Source organism: Phasianus colchicus, chromosome 14 (assembly GCF_987193195.1).
Source record: "Phasianus colchicus chromosome 14, bPhaCol1.hap1.1, whole genome shotgun sequence".
Lineage (NCBI taxonomy): Eukaryota > Metazoa > Chordata > Aves > Galliformes > Phasianidae > Phasianus > Phasianus colchicus.
This window is the reverse complement of record NC_143449.1, coordinates 15,997,988-16,019,163: the sequence shown is the minus strand read 5'-3', so window position 1 is coordinate 16,019,163 and position 21,176 is coordinate 15,997,988. Positions and strand designations below refer to the sequence as shown.

The 21,176-nt window shown below is 41.6% G+C and overlaps 1 protein-coding gene and 1 long non-coding RNA gene across 13 annotated transcripts in view; both read right to left on the bottom strand.

Annotated features, from left to right (window-relative positions):
- Window positions 1-20,683, bottom strand: part of MAP7D3 (MAP7 domain containing 3) — a 35,746-nt gene extending 15,063 nt beyond the window's left edge. For 3 of the 12 annotated variants that reach the window (XM_031594247.2, XM_031594251.2, XM_031594255.2), the window contains exons 1-7: window positions 20,511-20,682; window positions 11,414-11,515; window positions 10,516-10,596; window positions 9,020-9,183; window positions 6,782-6,896; window positions 5,802-5,834; window positions 922-1,023 (exon numbers count right to left, since the gene is read on the bottom strand). In XM_031594247.2, the coding sequence (XP_031450107.2) occupies window positions 922-1,023; window positions 5,802-5,834; window positions 6,782-6,896; window positions 9,020-9,183; window positions 10,516-10,596; window positions 11,414-11,515; window positions 20,511-20,598 (685 nt within the window). In that variant the 5' untranslated portion in view covers window positions 20,599-20,682. Of the gene's footprint in view, window positions 1-921; window positions 1,024-5,801; window positions 5,835-6,781; window positions 6,897-9,019; window positions 9,184-10,515; window positions 10,597-11,413; window positions 11,516-20,510 lie in introns of all 12 variants that reach the window. The other 9 variants (XM_031594248.2, XM_031594250.2, XM_090150326.1 and 6 more) reach the window with 9 other exon arrangements.
- Window positions 11,548-20,494, bottom strand: LOC149916040 (uncharacterized). Its single transcript, XR_016471137.1, has 3 exons — window positions 20,214-20,494; window positions 20,007-20,107; window positions 11,548-19,161 (listed from the first exon to the last, which is right to left on the bottom strand). It is a non-coding gene; the product is annotated as an uncharacterized LOC149916040 (long non-coding RNA).
- Window positions 20,684-21,176: the final 493 nt, after the last annotated feature.

Sequence of the window (21,176 nt, the reverse complement as noted above, 5' to 3'; positions counted from 1 at the left end):
GTTTCCCCACCAGGCAAAGAGTGTACGAATGCAAGTTTTTCTGCTGCATCACCTTCCAACCTGAATCTGCAAAAATACTGCTAGCTGTGCCCCTGGTATGCTTGATAGGGGTTTTTCTAGCATAGCCAGCTTGCACATACACAGTAAGCGTTTTCCAATGGAACTGGAACCCACAGCAATTGCAGCTGATCTCTTAGAGTGGAAACACTCTCAGATATCCTTTAAAAAAAACAACCAACCAAAGGAATAGTGCTTGTTGCCCACTTCTATCCCTTGATATTGGCACAGTAAGGTTCACCTACCTGGCTATAACTGCATTACAACTCCACGTTACAACAAACCAACCTACTCCCATCCAAAAAAACACCCATTTCATGCATTTTCTATTTGGTTAAAACAAAATTCTAAGATGAAAAAGAAGGCGTGTGTTTATAGAGTGCAGGATCTGCAGAAAAGAAAGATCCCAAAACTAATTTGATTTTTTCCCCTCCACACAGGCAATCAAATGACTGTCTAAAAGAACAACTCAAACTATTCTTTGTACTATTTTTAGTTTGCTGAAAATTTAGGATGTAATTTAAGGCATGCAACCCTCTAAATGCTGTGAAATGATTTGGGAATCAATCATTCACCAAGACTGGACTTTAGTAACGTGATTCCAGAAATAATTAAAGAAAACAACAAAACAACAAAGAACAACAATCTTTACCGTCATTCTTCTCCTCTAAACAGAGATCACATCAACTGGGTGAAACCCCTGAACAGTCAGGCTGGATTAACAAATTGCATGAAATGCATTTGAGATGAAAACAGGAACTGAGTTACAAAGCAAGGGAGGAAGAGGAGCATCATTCCTCCTCCTGTCCCCTCCCTGGTAGCAGGTAAGCAGTACACCTGCTACCAACAGAAACCCAAACTTACTTCGATCAGAAGCATTTAAAAGTGCTGCAGATGATGACAAACGTTTATTCATGGCAGCTTCTGTTGGTTTGAGGTTTGCTGTGGAGGTGGACCGCTTGCTGGCTGCGTAAAGAAGTGGTTACTTTAGAATTCATCTTCATACCTAAGGAAGAACCTTCCATGCTTTCCCGAGGCAACTTGGTAAGTATTATATCCTGAAGGGTACTTTAGCTTTTGGTTAAATAAGAAATAGAGGTGCTTGTTTTTTCTTCCATTGAAGGTTCTTGATACAATTAGCATCAGATGTCACACGCACAGAAAAGGCATTTAGTTTTAGTGGAATAAAGCCAAGGTTTTAAGCACATGTATGCAAACAAGAGACTTTAAGCCCTGTGCTCCTAACACATAAAAATGAGTGCTGAGGCTGGGTGCTGTTACCAGACTGTAAGACAGAGAAGGGAACATCACACCCTGAACAACAGTGATTTCTTCCTTCCTAACTCCCACTCAGGTTGTGTCAGACCAGCTATTCAGTCACTAGTTAACAAAACAAAAACAAAACAAATGTTTCTGGAAGGATGAAAGCAAGTCCTGAAGAAAGCCAAGAAAGTATTCTTATTTCCAATTACTTCTCAAGAGCTGCTTCATTTTAAAAATCTCCTGATTTTTGAAAAAGCTATTCCTTAAGCCCACATTTCCTAGCAGCCTTCCAACAATTGTACTGGGAAGCATTAATTTATTTATGCATACATATGCATACATATGCATACAAGCACATACACAGACATGTATAATATCATATCTCATACTGCAAAAACCTTAGGTTCACCACTAGCCTGATAAAGACCTGCTTTTTAATTTCAAACTACTCCAGAGCATGAAAATCTTGGGAAAGCATGCATCTATTGCTATGGAAACTCACTACGTAAAAAACTGTAATGCACATAAAGCAATGAGGAGCAGCATAATAAACATGAGAAATTCTATACATCTAACAGAAAGAATTGATTTTGCTGAACTGCAGAGATGATTAATATGAACTCATTAGTGCATAAGTAATGTCAAAGGAAAAAGCAGCACTACTCACCAGAGGCAGCTTCTTTTCCTTTTGGCTAGCAAGCTATAGCAGCTCCCTACAGCAAGTGCACAGGGTCCCTATGGATATCCCTGCCTCTGCTTGTACTTGTGGTTCACATACCCAACCCAGATTTTCTGAAACACCAGAAGCTATGGGGCTTCCTCGTAAAGCAACAGAGCCATGTGAAGGGAAAAGCACATTCTGAAGTTGAAGCAGAAGAAATTGAAAGCTCTTGTGATAGAGAATAAAGAAGTATGAGGAAGAAAGGGGAATCTCCGATCATTCAAGTTAAGAAACTAAGATGTGAGCTTAGATTTTCCTAATGCAACAAAATGGTATTTAGTGAATGAAGCCCGAGTACTCTGATAACTAAAACAGCCTTGAAAGATTTTATGTGCCATAAATCAGGAACTCATAATGCTTACATCTGGGTGTTTTTGAAGAGAAACACTCCCCTCTAGTGGCTGCTTCAAAAAAAGGGAAATAAAGGGGGAAAGAAAAAGCACAGCTCAAACCTTAATTGAAGTATGTGGGAGTCAAATGCCTCCTAACATCATGGAGATATTTACAAACATCTCAGTTTAAATTAGAACTTCAGAACTTGTATAAAGTCTGAGCCTTGGTCTATGATCTACTGAGACCCAGAAACTTAAATCTTGCCTTGAGAAAAATTACACTAAGACAAGTATTTCTAATTCAGCAACTTCACAATTTCTGAAGGTGGTCTGCACTGTTTAGCAGAGACAAATGATGAAACTGCTGTTAGGAGACTAGAAAGAAAAAGGTATAGTCTATAGATGACCAATCAGATAAAAAAAAATACCCCAATTCATGACTTTACTGAAAAAAATCTAATTGGTAAAGTTTATCATTCACTGAGATTTCATTTATTTATTTTCTCCAGGAAAGTTTATTTTGCACTAATTGTCTAAGATCTTTAGAACTTACAACGGGAAGAAGCATATAGCATCATTCCATGTGGTACTAAACAGCTGTTATTATTTAGTGGAAGGGAAAAACTAACTGTGGCAACAAAGCCAAAGAAAGAATCAGTAACCGGGTAATGAGCTGTGAAATGCAGTATCTTAAATACATCACTGTCACAGAGGGCAGTTCTCACCCCTTGCTTCTCACAGAGCTTCACTGAGCAAGGACATTGCCTATGTAGGGTGCATAAAATAAGGTGAAATAAAATCAGATTCTCTGCCTCTTAGTTCAAGTTTCTACTAGGATAAGGAATCTCTTTACTTAGGAAAGAGAGAATGTAGCAGCCTAATTTCTATTCTAATAGCACAAGTCTCCAGGTGTGCCCAAACGTCGAGGTTTGCTCAGCAGTCATCACTACACCTCCCTCACTTATAAGGGCTCTGTCATTAGGGATGCTTTATTACACAGCCTTGCCACTTCTCTTGGCAGACCCACACCCAGCACGCTTCATCTCCGCACTGACAGCAATGTCATTAACGTAGCATTTGACTCTGGGGCTTTCATCAATTTTTAAATTTCAGGCCATCAGCAGTGCATTTGGTGCAGTCTGAGTGAATCACATTCTGTACATAACACAGAATGGCTGATGGCTGGTGAAATGTTCAATTACATGGGCTTTACTTTCCAGAGCCCATCACCTCTATCACCACAAATGCTGCTTTACCAGTCAACGTTCCTGCATATTACTGTTGACATGGCTGGTTCATGGAAGGACATGACTCACTTTATATCTATAAATCTATAAAATTATATACATATATACATAGATATTTATTTGTATATATAAAAAATTCTTTTTTCCCCTGCAGCAATACAAAGGACAAGAAAGACTTACATAGCATATGAAATAAAGAACATTTGAAATCTGCCCCCTGGTGTTCTTCATTTTTAGAAATGGAAATGGAGCCTTTAATCCCAAATCCACAATAATTGATGATGGAAAAATACTATCCTGAAATCTGCTCCAGACGTGCTGATGGAGCAGGTGCATTACTCTGCCACAATGACGTAATGCAGAAGAGCTCATATGGTGTCATCTTCCACAAATACACAAGTAATTGTTCTCTTTCCAGCAATTAAATAAATGAAGGTGAAAGAGATCACAAAGATTTTTCTTAGAAATCTAGCTGGATTTATGCATCCTGCATGTGTGGGCTTTTTTTGTGTAGATTTTTAACAACCATTAAGCAACAAGCTCCCTGAAAGTTAAGAAGCAAAGGGCAAACCTAAAACAGGAATACATATGAAAAGAATGAATCCAGTCATGATTGTCCAGCCCAGCAAAGACAGCTGTATGTTGGAAACCTCAATCTAAAAACTATCACAAGCTTAAAACAGTATGGATGCATAAAAGTGTCCTGATCAAATACCGTGCTGTTTATCTCCACAAATTTTTCAAAATCAGTGCCAAATTATTCAAATTGGTCTCATATAACAGAACACAGGTGCTCTTTCTGTTTCTACTTCATGATGCATAAGGCACAGCTTCAGCTTTTATCTTCACATTAGGAGCATGTTTGTTGGAAGACACTGTCTATTTTTAATGTGCTTCAGCAGCTCTGTGGATCAAGTCTTCTTCCACGATCAAAGGACAGACAGGACTTGTTTCCTCACATCAATTAGGAGAGAGCAAAGGGCATTATTTTGTTTGATACAAAGTTTAGCTTTAAAATTAGTTCAGTTTTAAAATTAAAAATAGAAAAGAACACAGGAGAAAAAGACAGTGCTTTTCTAAACATGCAAGACAAATGTGATATCCTGCTTTCTAAGTTCAATAACATTTGGTAATGTGAAGTACAGTAATTGCATTTATATGTGTACCCAAGGAACATATGTTTAACAGGTAAACCAATACAGTGAAAGTGGCTAATTTTGGAGAAAATGAAGGATTCATGCTGTGCAGAGAAAGGGATGAGAGAACGAAATGCACATGCTTCTCCTGTGTAGCCAGAATAAGCCATGGTAGTTAAATCATACTCAGACTTTCATTGCATTTTCAAGCCTCAAATTGTCAGCATTATGAGACAGCTGTGTTGAATTAGTAATGCTGTGAGCATGCACAGATTTTCAAGACTCAGATTTGGCTGGCTCTCAGCTGAGAGCTGTTGCCTTCAACTAGCTACATGAAATAGCTGCATATTAAACATACAGACTTCACAAATATATTACTGTTCCAAAGGGTTTCTATGAATGGCTCGGTCTGTAGAGTGGCAAACATAGGAACATGAAGAAAATACATTTAATATACAGACTTACGTTTAGACAACAGGACATATCTGGCTTTCCCTTCATGGAAAAAGAAACTTCACACAGGACCCATTCCCTTTCATAACGTTTTAGAAAAAAATCATCTGATTTTACAACTGTTACTTCAATTGTTGGTTAAAAACAAACAAAACCAACAAGAGACACCTCTCAAACAAAAACTAAACCAATGCCCCCTTTTTTATTTTTTAGATTAGGAAACAATGAAAGGACTGAAATTCTCCCATTTTAAAAGAAAAGCATAAACTACTCAGTTAATTTATGGTCAAATACACTGAGGATTTCTCCTCCCCACATCATCTTTAAAAACTCAAATGCTCATATCCTCTCCTTCAAAATTCCCTCAGCACGCCATGACTTAAGCTGTAGTTTAATTAGCTGGGAGGGATAGTTAAAAACATAGAGGACCGCTTTCCACTTAGGGATCATATTTCTTGTACAGCTGGCCAAGATCCAGGAAAAGTTCGACAAGAAGATGGTTTTCTTTAGTTTCAGAGAAACAAGAACTCAAGTTTAAAAGGTTAGCAGAGAGCGTAAGACAACAGAAAAAGAACGTTTTGGAAATCAATACCACCAGTTTCACCTTCATCTGTGGTCTGTTGCTCTGTGGAAGAAGAAGGTTCATAAGCTTAGTCACAGGGTATAAAAATAAACGATGCAAGGCAATTAAGAGTGGGGAAGCTGGGGATCATAATGATAATTCCTATCACAAGTACCTTCAAACATGTTATACACAAACACTTACAAATAAACACTCAAGACAACAGAAAAAAGCATTACTAAAACAAAAGCTGAAACACATGGTTCAATTGCAGCAATTCAGAAGATAGGCTGAATTGAAGAGTTTTTGGCTTTATTTTATTCCTGGATAATAACAGATTTTTAAGTTACTTATTCCCCTCCAGCTAGGCAGTACATAAAAGGCTCCCTCCCAGTGCAATCCTGGTTGGCTGTTTTGATTTCAGAATATTTACAAGCAAAAACAGTTACTCATGAGAAGCATGCAACAATCTGAGCTTCAGTTAGAAACTGTTAAGACACATCACTTAATCTAGGACAGAACTTGTTCACCAGAAGCTCAGACACTGCCCACTGTACCTCCTTGCCCATTACATTGTCATCCAAATAATCAGTTGGTATTCTACAATGGCTAAGGTTGTGTTCAAAACGTTTTTTGACAGAATACTACAGAATGACTTTTTGGGGTCACGTTTATCACCACTCTCAGCATAACATTATACATATGGCAACAGAAGAACTATTTTAGAATTTCAGAATTATTTTAAAATTATATATTACAATTCCCTTATCTGATGTGTGGGAACTACCAATGCAGTGCTGCCAGATATACATTTCCCATGCAATTTCCATGTAGCCCTTCCCAAAGTGAAAACCAGCTTATATCTCAGCAGTACAAATAGGAACCTACCCATGGATCCTGTTATAAAATCCAAGACAGGAAAGGATCCTCGGGTCTCTATGAACAGCACTACACCTGCCTTACAACCATAATATTCTGCAACTAGCTATGCTAGGAAAGGTGCTACTTACCTGTCTTGCTCTCTGAATCTGGAGTTACAGATCCTCCCCACGACCATCTCTTCTGTCGTGTTTCCAGTCGCTGACTCCGTTCCAAGGTACGATGCAGAGCTGCTTCGTGCCTCTCCTGTTAACAAACAACACCTCTATGAAGCTATCTACGTAAATATAAAGCACAGGTATGCCAGAAGACAAAATGTACAGCAAGATTTACAACTTGTTGTTGTTTTTTTTTTATTTTTAATTTTGTTGCAAAAACCATCACACAAAAAAAGTTAATGGCAATTAATGGTTTCAAAACTGTGAATGTAATAAGGCTGTGTAAAACACAGACAATCTCTTCTACTTTTTACTTAAAATAAATACCAGATTTCCTTTTCAGTAAACAGCACTACTTACTTTCTAAATAAGGATGAAGTCCAAACTGAACAAAAATAATTGCTTACTCTTTAAATTTACATTCTGCAGTTAGTTCTAAGAGGTGCTGAAAATTCTCCAGCATAAAATACCAGGTCTAAGCATAAGGTTATTTGTATTTTCAGAAAACAACACAAAACACTGACCCAAGCACTAACAGATATTGACATTAATACAAATACAGTGAAACCAGAAATAGCAAGATGTGAAGGCAAAACTGCAGAAAACATTGATCAGCTGCAGCCCACAGCGATCACTGCTGACAGGACAGAGTACCAAGCACAGCTCTCCTGCCTCCAGGACAGTAAGTGCTTGTATGGAAATTTCAGCTCTTGTGAATAAAGACAGACTGCAACCATGCTGGATCATTCATTCTCCATTAACAGCCAGCTTCTTATACATGTGTCAACAACAGATTTCTGCACTGGAATAGTCATATCCCAAGCGATCTTTTGAAGCAGTATTTACTGCTGATGCATTACAGTAAGATGCCAAGGGGACTCATTATCAGAAAGTTTCTCCCTCCTGAGGACATAAGAGTTTCACCTTCTTTCAACATTATTTCACAACAGACTGTCACAGTCACTGTGTGATGCAAAGCAAGCTTAGAAGGAAGGATACACTCCATACACAGACAAAAGATAAATGTAAAAGGGTTTTCCTTGCCAAACCACCTAGCCCTTACATAATCTTTCTGTAACCTGCAGATTATATTTCCATGAAGTATCTGCTATGCAGTAATTCTTGAAAGTCATGGTAAAAGACATAAGTTTTGCTTTATGAACAAAAGAAAATCAGTTATCAACTCAAGATATCAATGTAACCAGTTGCACAGCTGTACAGAATAATTAATTGTTTTAAGACAGGTATCTCAACTCTAGCCACGCCTAACTGTCAAGTCTAGCTGAGACAGAGAACTAATTTTTCCAGTGCCTGTGATTGTGTTTCCTTTCATTATCTAAAGAAGGTGATTAACTAAATGAGACTTGGCTAAAGTATCCAAGAATGTGGCAGACTGTGTATTTTCTGATGCCCTTCTATCTGCTGAATTACAAGTGCAGATGAGATCTTGCTGACAAATACTGCCTTAAGATAGTTTATTTAAAAGCAATTATTTTCTAATGTCAGAGTCCAAATGTCAAGATCTGTTTTCACTTTTTAGTTGAAAGAGAGGTTGCAGGTCAAGTGCACACTATTTTCTTACTGCCAGATGTATAACTGTGTACAAGATGTACAAGACCATCATCTTCCAAGGACCAAGTACAAGACAAGGTTAACCCAAACAAACACTCATCAGCTAGTCCTGCCATCACTTATCACCATGCCTATTTAAAACACACCCACCATCCTCTAAATGTCATGAATAAATGTACTGTAGGCTTGAAGCATACCTCATAAAGCATAATGCATGTTACATACTTAAAGCAGTTGCTTGAAAAGATAATACCACACTGGGCTGTGGTCAAGGCCCACCCCAAACATTACTGTTTATTCTTCAAAAATGTAAACTATTCCATGAAGTTCTAATGGAATATCAATCTGAACACACCCAGAAGCTGATTGAAGAGAATGAAACACCAGTAAAACACTGCCAGACAAAAGAGGTAAAAAAAAAACATCAAAAAAACAACACCCCAATTCCTAGAACAGTGTAACAACAGCTGGACTCCCAGAGGACACCCAGCCAGGCTTACACCCTCTTCATCAGTGACCCACTGCAAGTTCTCACAGCTGGCTTATAAAAGCATGTGTGTGTGTGTTATGCTTTTATTGCTGTCTCACTGCTTCTGACAATCAACCCTTTCATTACTAAAGAATTTCAAAGCATGATACCTTTTCCTCTTCTATTTTTTGTTTTCTCTTTTCTTCTACAGCTGCCCTCCGTTGTTCGTCTTTTTGCTTTTGTTCTTTTAGCTTTCTCTGCCTTTCTTCTAACTGTTTTTCATACTGGAGTTTTGCTTTTCTCTCCTTTTCAAGGATTTGTGACTCTTTAGCAGCTGAAAAGAGAAAATTGAAATCAAACTTAATTACTCATTGATATCACAACATAGATTACAGGCAAAAGACTACCAAGCAAAACTACCACCAGGCAAAATTATCACCCCTTAAAGTTAAAACATACACCGAGATTAGCTAGCAGTGCTGGATGACAATGCACATGATGACAGAGATACCTTTAATTCTGTCCACATGATGGCAATGAATTTGAACATTTTCTGCTATTACACTTCAGAGTCCAGACAGGAAAGTCAGGATATGTATATAACCTGTATTATACACACACCTTTCTCGACATCAGTAGTAACTGAGTATCAAAGGGTGGAATTTTTGTATTTTGAAATTCTCTCTCATTTTTTTAAAATAAGATATAACAAAAAGATGTAAAGCATTGAGTGACAAGATAGGAAAACCCTGCAGATATACTGCATCTGAGATCAAAATAATATTGCTATTCTCCACAGCTGTTTAGCAGGAAGCTTCAGCTCCTCGGACAAAAAGCCAGCGGTTGAATACACAGCAAAGGTATTTGCTTTGGCTAGACAGATGAAATGAGCCAAGAAACCAGATGATTACATTAACAATGCATTTGTACTACCTACATACAAGGCTCCCAAACTACTTCTAAATTTACATATGTCCTGGTGCTATTTTCTCTCTGTTCCCACTCCTGTGTGTCTTTGCACATACGTTAAGCAGCAGCTGGGAGACTGAGAGTAAGGACTGCAGGCCATACAGGGAACCTTTTATCTCTTGCTGCATGTATATAAACTGAGATTCACACCAAAAGCAACATAAAGCTGGGTGAAAGTTTTATACTTTAAGTCTCAGTTTCTTAGCTGAGATAAAGCAGATACTGCTGTCACTTCAATCCAGGAATCTTTTCAGTGTGCTAGGAAACAAGAAAAGCAGTGTTCAAGGCAATCAAGCCATTCAAGTAGCTATATTCTTTTTGGTTTTCTCTGAATCAGTGTTTCCCAAACCTCAGTTTTCAGGCAGTGGTTCTAAGCTAAAGGTTATTGTTTCAGAAGTGTTTTTGTTGACACCGTGAATACGAAGGCAGCTAATTTTGCCTGGTGGTCTCCAGAAAACTGAATGTCAGAAATGACATACAGCTTCAAGAAGCCACAAATCTCTGGAATATTTTCCTCTCAACTCTAATACTTCTCCTTTCGGGTTCACCGATGGTCAATGAAACAATACCATGGGCAGATGTTGTTTGTCCCCAGCAAGCTGAAAAATAAGTGACTGAACAAAGAGTAAGAAAATAAATTATTATTTTATCACAAAGATTTTCAGAAATTATAATTTAAGGTTGTACATGAAAATACCATTTTGCTTTTCCCGCTCCTCTCTGCGCTCCCTGGCCAGTCTTTGCCTTTCTTCTGTTCTTAGAGTGGAACCATCTATCACTGTCAAAAGAAAAATTGAAGACATGTAATCGTCAGTTATTTTGAACACTGAAGTCTAAATACTCTGAGCCTTTCCAACTGAAAAGTTTATAGAACATTCTCAGAGAGAAACTCACCAGCAAAGCACTGCACACTTTATACAGAGGTTAAAGCGCTCAAATGGAAAATTCAGAAGAAGCTGAATACCCTCCTTTTCCCTCTTTCCATTCCCTTACTCCAGTCAATCCTATATTTTTAATGAGTGCAGCAGAAAGTATACAGCAGATTAAAAGGCCACTGTGTACAGTCAATAGAAGGTCTGAACAGACATCAGACGTGCTGTGAGAACATGTACTTGTTCCAAATTCAGCTCTGATCCTTACTCTTGAACGTATTAATTCCTACTATCAAGAAATACAGGAATCTAGGAAAATTCTATCTGGGCATCATGCCAAATTCAAAGTGCTGCAGGACAGCTACTTTGCAGGCTAAGCAGAACCAAGACTGCCCCTGTCTTTGCAGTTACAAACACTTGAATCTGAGCCAGAAGTGAACTGGTAAGCATCCCAGAACACTAGGAATGCATTCATCTTCATTGTGACACCCTGCAAGAACGATAAGCAACTTTACCAGTCGAACTCTGAAAGCCATAAACCAAAAGCTGTCACTAGAACCATACCTTCAATGACTGTGACCCATCTAACAAGGGACATTATGCTCTGATCTCCCAAGGAAATGGCATCAAACTTCTTTAAGGGAAGTTTTGTGTTCCTGTCCTCCCCAGTAACTCTCCCTATGAGCCCAACACTTCATGAAGAACAAGGACCAATAATTATACCTGGTTTAGTTGCTGTCTTTATGTTAATTGAGGTCTGGACTGCAATAGGGCTGACACCACTTTGGCTTCTTCTTTCATCTGCTATGGCTTGGGCTGCAGCAACTGCAGGAAACAAACATTCCATATGAAGACAATCTCTAAAACCAAGACTCATCAAATACATAAAATAAATGCATCAAATCCTATTTGAGGTTGCAGATCTTTTTATTAAATAACTAAATTGAGACTGCTGATCTCTTAGCCTTTCCAAAGAGATTTTGGAGGTAGCACAGCTTTTATTTGCAAGAGGAGCAGAGACAAAAGCTTATGCTTTAGAATGTGTAGGAAAAACAGTTTCAAGGAAAATCTAACTTACTTAATAGTGAATTTTTATCGGGGAAAAATATTTAGTAGAGTCACGAGTCTGACTTAATAAAAATTCTTTCCTATCACTCACGTATTGGCAGGATGAAACAAATATATGACAGACTGTTGGCAGTGGTAGAGTAATATTCTGATGAGACCCAGGCAGGGAAAAGTTTCTGAGCATCTTTCATTATCTCATGACGCAAAACAGAAAGAGGGTTAGTGGTATTAAAGTAAGATATTAAGGAATGCTTACAGTGTACAACTTGGGGAAATTGGGTCCCCCAAAATAAATTTTAATTATAAATTAGACTCCAAAATTGTAATATGGGCAATTGTGGAGAGACCAATTCACCTTACTGCGGTACCAACACGTGTACAGAGAACTGCAGGGCTACAGCTCCCAGTTAATCACACAGAAATAAAATGCCAGCTGTATCAGTTTCACCAAATAACAAAAGCCATTCGGAAGTCAGGGATGCTTTTTGCTGTATCACTTTTCACAGATTTGCTTTATTTCGGTATCCAGTTTTCACATTGTCCCCGTTCAGGGTATGAAGGTGAAGTGCTGCAGAGAAAGCCCTTACAGCAGTAAAACAGTAGACTGTGATAGGGTAGATAGCAATACGACAACGGGGAATGGTTTTAAACTAGAAGAAGGAAGATTTAGATTAAATGTCAGGGGCAAGTTTTTCACTGAGAGGGCAGTGAGGTGCTGGAACAGACTGCCCAGAGAGGTTGTGGATGCCCCATCCCTGGTCACGTTGCCTGGGGCCATGGGCAGCCTCATCTACTGCTTCATTTAGAGGCTGGCAGCCCTGACTGTGGCACGGGGTTGGAACCTGATGATCCCCAAGGTCCCTCCAACATGAGCCATTCTACAATTTTAGTGACACGTTGTCATTATCATCACAGAATCCATGAAAGTAACCATAACACGAAGAATGAATAGTAGAATTTGGTGTTATATTAAAAGTAATAAGTAAAAACCAAAACTTTGCCAAGGATCTCAGGCTTTCCTTCTTCAATAGGGGAATACAGACAGCAAGGGAGGAAGGAAGAGCCTCTTTCCCTTCATGTATTGCCATGACAACTTGTTCTGCCACAGTAATAATCCCTCCTAAGGTCACGGCCAAGAACAATCACCTCCAAGTGTTTAATCCCATGTGATGTCAGCGATAAATGCTGATTACAATGCTTATTCAGCAACCCTAAATTGTCACCTGCAGCTGTTGCCATGTCTTGAATTCATTTTTCATTGCAGCCCCAAACAAAAGTCTTCCTCAATTGCACCCAATGCATTTCTGAGGCTAGCAACCAAGTTTAGTGAGGACTGACAGAGGGATTTTATTGTACTCCCCAACACTTTAAACATGCAAATTTCTATATGAAAGTTACAGGAAGAAGCATGTTGTAATTTAAAGAGGTATAAAATTCATCTTACTTCATCAGTATTTTATTAACAGAAATCTTGATGAACAAAGCAGCCATTATGGAGTGTTTATTTTTATATGTGATTAAGTTTATTCATTGAAAAAATGAAATGCAAACATTTGGATGATATTTATGATTAGAAGGCAGCTTTTAAAAATGTGTCATATCTGCAAGGCAATCAGTTCATCTTAAAAATATAATTCAGGTTGCAGAAATTACCAGAGATTCTATAGAACAGGAAAGTAGGTTACAGAAACAGCCTGCAAAGGACACAGAGGGGGGAAAAAGACAGCCTAGAAATACTCAGCCAAAGCATTCTGTGTGTCAGTTACAGTGTTTGTTATGCAGGGCAGCATCCTGTATGACTGAAAGCAAGCGCAGTGCCCAGACCTGGTGTTACCCAGGGCCATGGGCCAGGTGTGCAGCTCCCTGCCCACCCCGCAGCCCCACTCACAGCACGGTGCCACTTCCCTCACTGATGAGGTTTCCAACATGCCCTGAGGAGATGCTGCTAAAAATACAGCTTGGTTTCTATTTCTATCCTTGCACTGGGTTAACACTCCTGGCTGCTGCTGCAGCTCTGAAGGCCACACGGGGTACTGCTGTTCTTAGCACACCTCGCTGGTGCCTGCACTGCCTCTGCATTCACACGGATCTTCTCAAAGTTAAGCAGCATTATGAGTCTAAATACATATCCAAAAGTTTAAAGCAGGCACCAAGAAGCCAATAAGCAAGGCACGGAGTGGAACGAATGCAGACTTCTCAGCAAACACTTCTGATTTTACAGTGGACCGTGTCAACCTGCAAGATGCCACTGCTGTCCTGAAGGGACTCTCGCCATAGAATGGCTTAGGTTGGCAGGGACCTTAAAGATCACTGAGTTCCAACCTTTTTTTCCCACGTCCTAGAGATCCTTTTCAGAACCACTCCTCAGATCCCAATTCTGCTCATGATTTCCCCAAACGCTTTCAGAAACACAGAAGGAAGTTTGGATTCAAGGCTGAAATTTCTGTGCATTTCCCTTTAAGCTGATTTTCACTCATTAATTAACACAGGTTAAGACAAACAGACACAAAACCATTTACTGAGCAGTTTACACAACTGGATTGTGCTTTTACACTATTACTCTTCAGCACTGGGATGCAATCTCTCAGTAAAACAGGGGCAGAGCAGTCTTCTCTCCAAGCTAAATTCATGTCCCCAATTCCATCCCAACTGGGGCTGCAGGGACACGGCTCCTCCAGCAGCAGCTGGCAGGCAGATGGCCCTCTGTCCTGTCTGGGCAGCCAGCAGATGGGAAGGAAACTCACAGATCTCCTGAAAACAGCACTGCTGTCTCTCAGCCTTAGCAGAGCAGAGAGCCCTGGATGCCTTGCCCTTACTCTACCTGCAGGCTTTCTTTTTATATTTATTCCCTGCATGGGATATGACCTTTGTGTGCTTGTCTCCCCCCACAACACTTGTCATTGCAGTATTTAAGCCCATTTCTACACCTAATTCTCTGCTACAATCTGGTTTTCTTGCCAATGCTCAAGGCAGCTTAGGATGACTTCTTTGGTTCATCACAAATACTGATCCCACTGCAAAACTGCTTGACACAACTGCTTTGCAGTTCATGAGTTAGCAGCTCTAAAAGAAAACAAGTAAATGTTTGATACACATCTGCAAGAATATAAGTTTTGACTTATCCTTAAAAGATCCATACTCAGATTAAGAGCTGGAAACACAACAAAAATCCCCATATTTAACAAAACACTACTTATTTTCTATAAGGAAATCTAAAAAAGCTATGACTGAAGCAATCTCAAGGACACACTACCATGCTCAGGCAGCCCCAGCATGACACCAGGAAGGCTGCTGGTGCATTTGTGGGTTGATTTCTGTGTTTCCCTAAAAGAAAACACAACCTAAACTGAACCTGAATGAAAGCACAAGCCAAGGAATCAAAATTTGCTATGAAAAGAATTGGCAGCTACCTACAAAAGCTTTCTGTGGTCAGAGGTGCTACAGCATTGTCTGAAAACAGCACCAGCTGAGCACCATTCTTTGTTCCAATGCTACTGATACACACTGAACATACCTCCTATGGAGAATCCTGCTGTCTCTCATGTTATTTTAACCTTACTCACAGTGCTGAGCCCAGAGTAATGCTTCTAATTAATGGGGAAAGCACCTGCCTGCACAAGGCTTAAAGAGGAAGAAGAGATGCCACCAACTCAAGCAGCCATGGTGAGATGGCCATGCACATAGAGGATTTGCACAGGGCTGACAAGCCACATCCACCCTGTGCTCTGGAGGACAGACCAGCCTTTGCAGCCTGGGGCTCAGTGTTGGCCAGGTACACTGGTGCTCACCATGTGAAAGAAGTGAAACTGAGTCATGGCAGACACTCTGTTCTCAGTTGGGAATGCTTCTCCAGTTCACATTCTCCCCACTCTCTGCAAGGTTTAACGTGACTCCAATCACTGCCCTGCTCTACCTGGCATTAGTTATTAATCTGTTTATTGCATTGTGCTTACCAAGCTTATTTGCTCAGTGACCTTTTTTAGACCTGACACATCCTACATAAAGGACACAGAAGCATTACAATCCCACCTGCACTTTGCAGCAAGTAGCCACGCACTGCTGTTGGTTCCTTGCTGTCTAGACACAGAGAAGCCAGAGACAGGAAAGTTTGGAATGCTCATTATGTTTCTCAGTGAAATAGCTGGGCACTAAAATATTTGTGCTCTCAGTAAAATCCTCCAGCAGAACACATTACAGTCACATTTTGGATGCAAAGAGTATTTCAGCACAAAGCTTCTGTGTGTGGGCAACTACAAACTCCACTTGCTAGACAAGCTTTCTACAGAAAAGCTTTCATCCACCTGGAGTGATTGCTATTAAAGAGCTTTTAGACACAGTTTTAAAGCTAATGGCATCAGCTATGACTGGAGATCTCCTGTGAGTCTCCACAGGCATAGCAGAAATCCCTATTTACCTATCACTGCAGAGAGGAAATTCCAATATCCTAGTTACTCTAATACACTTAAATGAAATGAAGTAATATAATAATAAGCAAGTCCTCACATGGTTCCAAGTGGATTCCCTGTGAAAAAGAAGGGTTACACAAAGTTATGTGCTTACATATAGGTGTATGCAAGCCTGACAGAATGAGAGATGGGTTTAACACAGAAGAAAAAAACAGTTTTCACATATATTTTATGATTCCTTTCCTTCACGCAGCCTTCACTTCTCCTATCCTCTACTTCCCTCTTCCCTGAGCAGCCTGGTCGCTTTTGCTCACTTGAAGCATTTCCTTGCAGATAAATGCTTCTGCTCTCCTGTTTGCTGCCTGCCCACTGCCTAACTCTCCTAGGCAGATGCAACTCCTCACAGCAAATGAAGCTATTCACAGCCACTGCAGCACCCTTGCTCCCTCCAAAGATTCAGGTCAGTGCATTTAAACAGCAGAGGGTGTCAGTGAATTAACAGCCAGTTCAATGCTCATAAAGCAGTATTTTAGAAGTTCCCTGTGAATTACGAAGGCAGAAAAACACCATGAAGAAAGGAAGAGCTATTCTGAACACTGCCAGTGGTATCAAGCTAACTACCAGCATCTAGAACAGTTTTAATTATCTGACAGGCACACAGGAACATATCAAAAGCATATCATGAGTTAAGGACTACCTGGCTGTAAGATACATAATCAGGAGCTAAATAGTTCTAATTCATTTGTGGTAGATCTGGCATGTGAAGTCCCGAGTTTGTTGCTGAAGTATAGCAAGTCAGCTGATACATCACATTCAGAAAGTCATTAGAACTGCATGCTTAGAACTTTGTCATCCTTTTACAACAGGACTGCAGGCACTTTTAATAACTGAAAATTAATAATGGTGTATCAGCAATTTAAATGATCCCATCCATCTTCTTGTTTCAAAAGTGCCTAGAGAGAAAGCAGTCCTTAATTCTAGTCACATTTTAAGGCTGTGTACTTAGGGACAGCAGAAACCACAGTAGCTATTTCACTGTTACAGCAGTGATCCGTGCAAGTCATTGTTTGTGTAACACCTTTATCTAAATGGAAGCATGGAATTCAAATGTATCTTTTGCAACGTTAACGCATAAAGCGTAGAGAATGGAATGCTGTTTCCCAAAATATTTTGTATGTGCCTATGTTTTTAAGATTTTTTTTTTTAACTTTACAGAAAGGAGGATTTCATGTTTTTAATGTATTTAGAGAAATTTGAATAGTTCAAAAGTTTCAGACTAAAGACTGAGCCATTTGTACAGATTCCACCAAGACAGACAACAACCAAATGCTGAAGATGCCCTTCCCAGTAGTATCCCCAATGCCAGTGGGAACCTATTTCCTTGCCTTACAGTTTTGAAAACCACCTTTAATCACAACTACTCCATAAAACCCAAAAGCTTTTGAGGATCTACATCTGAAAGCTTATTCTTCCTCTCTTCCAACACGAAGCTCTGATGATCATCCCATCACTTGTCTGATGGGTGCTGCTGGGTCCCAAAGCATTATCTCTAGGTGCCAACCAGTGATCTGTTCACTAACACCTGCTGCAGAACTCTGTCAAAGAGTCCTCCAGTACTGCCATAGCTGTTGCTATGAGTTCTGTGCACTGAAGACACATTTTATCAGCTAACTATTACCTGGAGACACCTCTGCATGTGTTCCTTTCTCTTTGCTTGAGGAAGTAATTATCATTATTTGTTTTTCCACTAAAATTCTCTCAGTGCTAATTCTGTATGTATGCATTTAATAAAAGAAAAAATCACCAGGAGCTGTGTTCCAGATCAGGACAAAGCCATAGAATCATTCAGGCAGGGAAAAACAACCAATCAGACCGACCGGAGCTGTTCTTGCAGCAGACAACTTATGACCAAACTGGGCTTGGCCACAAAGGCAATGGGAATTACACCTCTGCTTAGGTTTGTAGAAAGGACAACTGGAGAAAGGCACTTCGGTTTTGTTCCAAGTCCTGAGACAGGATTCCCAAGAGACTGAGTAGGTCTAGGAAGTGAAAGAGCATTTTAATATACTAAGTATGTACGTTTTGAACCACCTGCATTATGGTGACTCAGCACACAAGCGACATCCTAGCAGCTGAGCTGCCAAGCTCTGGCAAAAGCAAGCACTTCTTCCCCATCACAGATACTGCAAATGACAAGATGAGAGATCTCAGAATTCCATTGAAAATGAAGATAAAACAATAAAATAGATCTAGGCTACATCAGCTTAAATGATGTCCTGCACCACTCACGGAAACCTCACCTGCCAGGTAAGCCACAGGTAATTGGCCATCTCCCTTTTTCCAATCTTTACAAGCTCAGTACTTATGCTGTTAGAATCTGAGCAAACTTCCACTTTGTCCCTGATGGATAACAATAGCTTGCATCATAAGAACGGGGTAACAAAGTGCCATTTATGGGCTGCTGCTTCATAGTATGTAATCACTATTCTATATATACTAATGGAAGCTGCCTGCTCATGCACCACTGGCTACAATGCTACCTAGCTTCTAGCTGTAGAAGCAAACTCTATTTTTTGTCATCTACCAAAATGAAATGAGATTGGGCAGATGTGTAGGGGCAGAAAACTCTTGCAGAGGAGTTGTAACACTGATACTGCAAGAGTGACTTGGCCTGCAGAACCTTAATTACAGCTGAGACCCTAAGAGAAAGGAACACCTTTCCTTTAAGTGAATACTAGTGTGAATTTCAAGAGGTAACTCATACAAAGCACACATCCCTTTTGCCCTGTCTGGAAGACATGGTTTCTGAGCAAGGCACTGCCTATTTGTCTTTATTGGTCTTAGACACAAAATGCCCAACCAGAAGTTCACAGGCAAAGGACTGAGGGTACATCTGTTTGTACAGACATTTGTTCTCCAGACGACACAGCCAAGTACACAGCTTCCCACAGAACAGCAGAGGCTGGCTGGAAGCGTTATGGTAAGCTGCTCACAACTCTGCAAAAGAATAGCAAACACAGCGGCAATTATCTTACAAATTCCACTGTCAGCCACCGGATTGTGAGGACTATTTCTAAACATTCTGCTCTCCCTAGATAGCGAGGGAGAAATCAGGGGCAGCACTGCAGCAGCGTATGCTCACAGCAGCACTGCTTCGGCTCACATTAGCACTGACTTCATCTTCCAGCACTAAGTGGTACAAATGCATTCTGTGTAAGCTGAGGTTTAGGCTCTGGTTCAATGACTCCTATATTTCCCTCAGGGGAGAAAATAAATAAATCGAAGTCTATTCTTTCTAGGATGTAGTGAGGGGTTTTTATTTTTTAAACATGATGGGCACATTATAACATATGCATATATATCTAAAGAACCTGGTTAAAGAACATCTCACCTCTGGCTTTGGGACTACACCTGGCTATGACAGCTGTCAGCAAACACGAGTGTCCTCTTCCTGAGGACCTCTGCAGAAGTGCAGCATGAGAGCACAGTTCTGCAGTCCCAGCAGGGAGGATATGGATGAAGCAGACATGGTCTGTGCAATGAGTGGCACCATTTCTGGCTGGCTGTTATCTCACTCAAGCACCAGCTTAGTTTGTCTTAATTTCAAGAGAGAAATAAAAAGAGTAATGAGGTAACACTGCTGACGTAGAACACGGGGAAGAAGAATGGAGCAGTTGGGACCTTTTGCCAGCACTCTTCTTTATGCCATCGCACAGACACAGCACAAACACTATGGGAGGGTCACAGTCGCCCTTGCACAGAGCCCACGTTAGTTTAGATCAAACCAAGACATCAAAATCCACGATACCCTTTTTTAAGAATGACTGTGAGGGATTATTCACCTTCTATAATCGCTCACACACGAAGCTGTTTGTGCAGCAGTGCCACAGAACCGCGCCTGGCGCACGCATCCAGCACGTCGCAAAGTACAGTTATTTGGGGTCTTAAAAACAAACAGCCACGTGAAAACGGGAGGACAAAACCAGAGCAGCGCAGAGTCCCAGCGCACAAAGGAGGGGAGAAAAAAACGAAGCAACAGAAAGTAATACCGCATCTCTGATTAGCGATGCCACATCCTGTCCCCTCCTCCTGCACTTCGGAGGGGTCCCAGGGCGCACAGCCAGGACAACGCGTTATAGAAGCTGCAAACCGAGGGACGGCCGAGCAACGGGCGGCGCACGCACCGCACCGTACGGCACCGCACGGCCGGAGCCCCGGGGCAGCGCGGCCCGGTAGGGCGGGAGCGGCTCCCCGGCCTCGGCCCCGCACAAAGCCCGCGCCGCGGCCCCGCTCCGTGCCCTCAGACCGCCCGAGCCCGCCCCCGAACCCCCTCCTTCCCCTCTCACCCATCTGCTCCCGCAGCCCCTTCAAGGAGGAGGAGGAAGAGGAGGAAGAGCAGGAGGGGGGGGGCGCGCCTCCGCCGCCCTCCGCCATCTTCAGCGCCGCCGGGACGCACAACTCCGCCGGCCGGGCTGAAGGGGGACGCGGGAGCGCAGTGCGCACGCTCCGCACCGCCCGGCAGCGCCGCCGCGGGGGTGGGCAGGGCAGGGCCGGGCCGGGTCGCGGCGGCTGCACGGCGCCGTCCCCTCGCCGTCCCCTCGCAGACCGCGCTCACCGGGGCACCGTGGCGGCGGGCGGGGCTTCCCCTGCGGCCTCGAGCGGTGGGGGAGCGGCGGGCGCTCTGAGCGCGCGGAAATGGACGGAGGAACCCAACGCCGCGGGTAGAAATGGCCGCTCGTCTACGCCGGGGTTGGCCGGGAGCGGGGACGCCGCACCGCGTGGCCCCGCTATTAACCGAGATGAATTGCCCTCAGAGAGCGAGTTCTGAAAGAGAGAAGTACAGCCAGATGCCCGCGATGAGGAGTTCAAATGCTTCGTCTGTAAACTCTGTCCCGCAGAGGGGAGCCAGTGGGTTTTCAGGCTGTGCCCTCCGAGTCGCAGCGTCAGTTTGGATGGGTGGCAGACAGGCGGCTGAGCGAAGTCACCTGGCTGTAACTGCGCGGAGGTGGCTC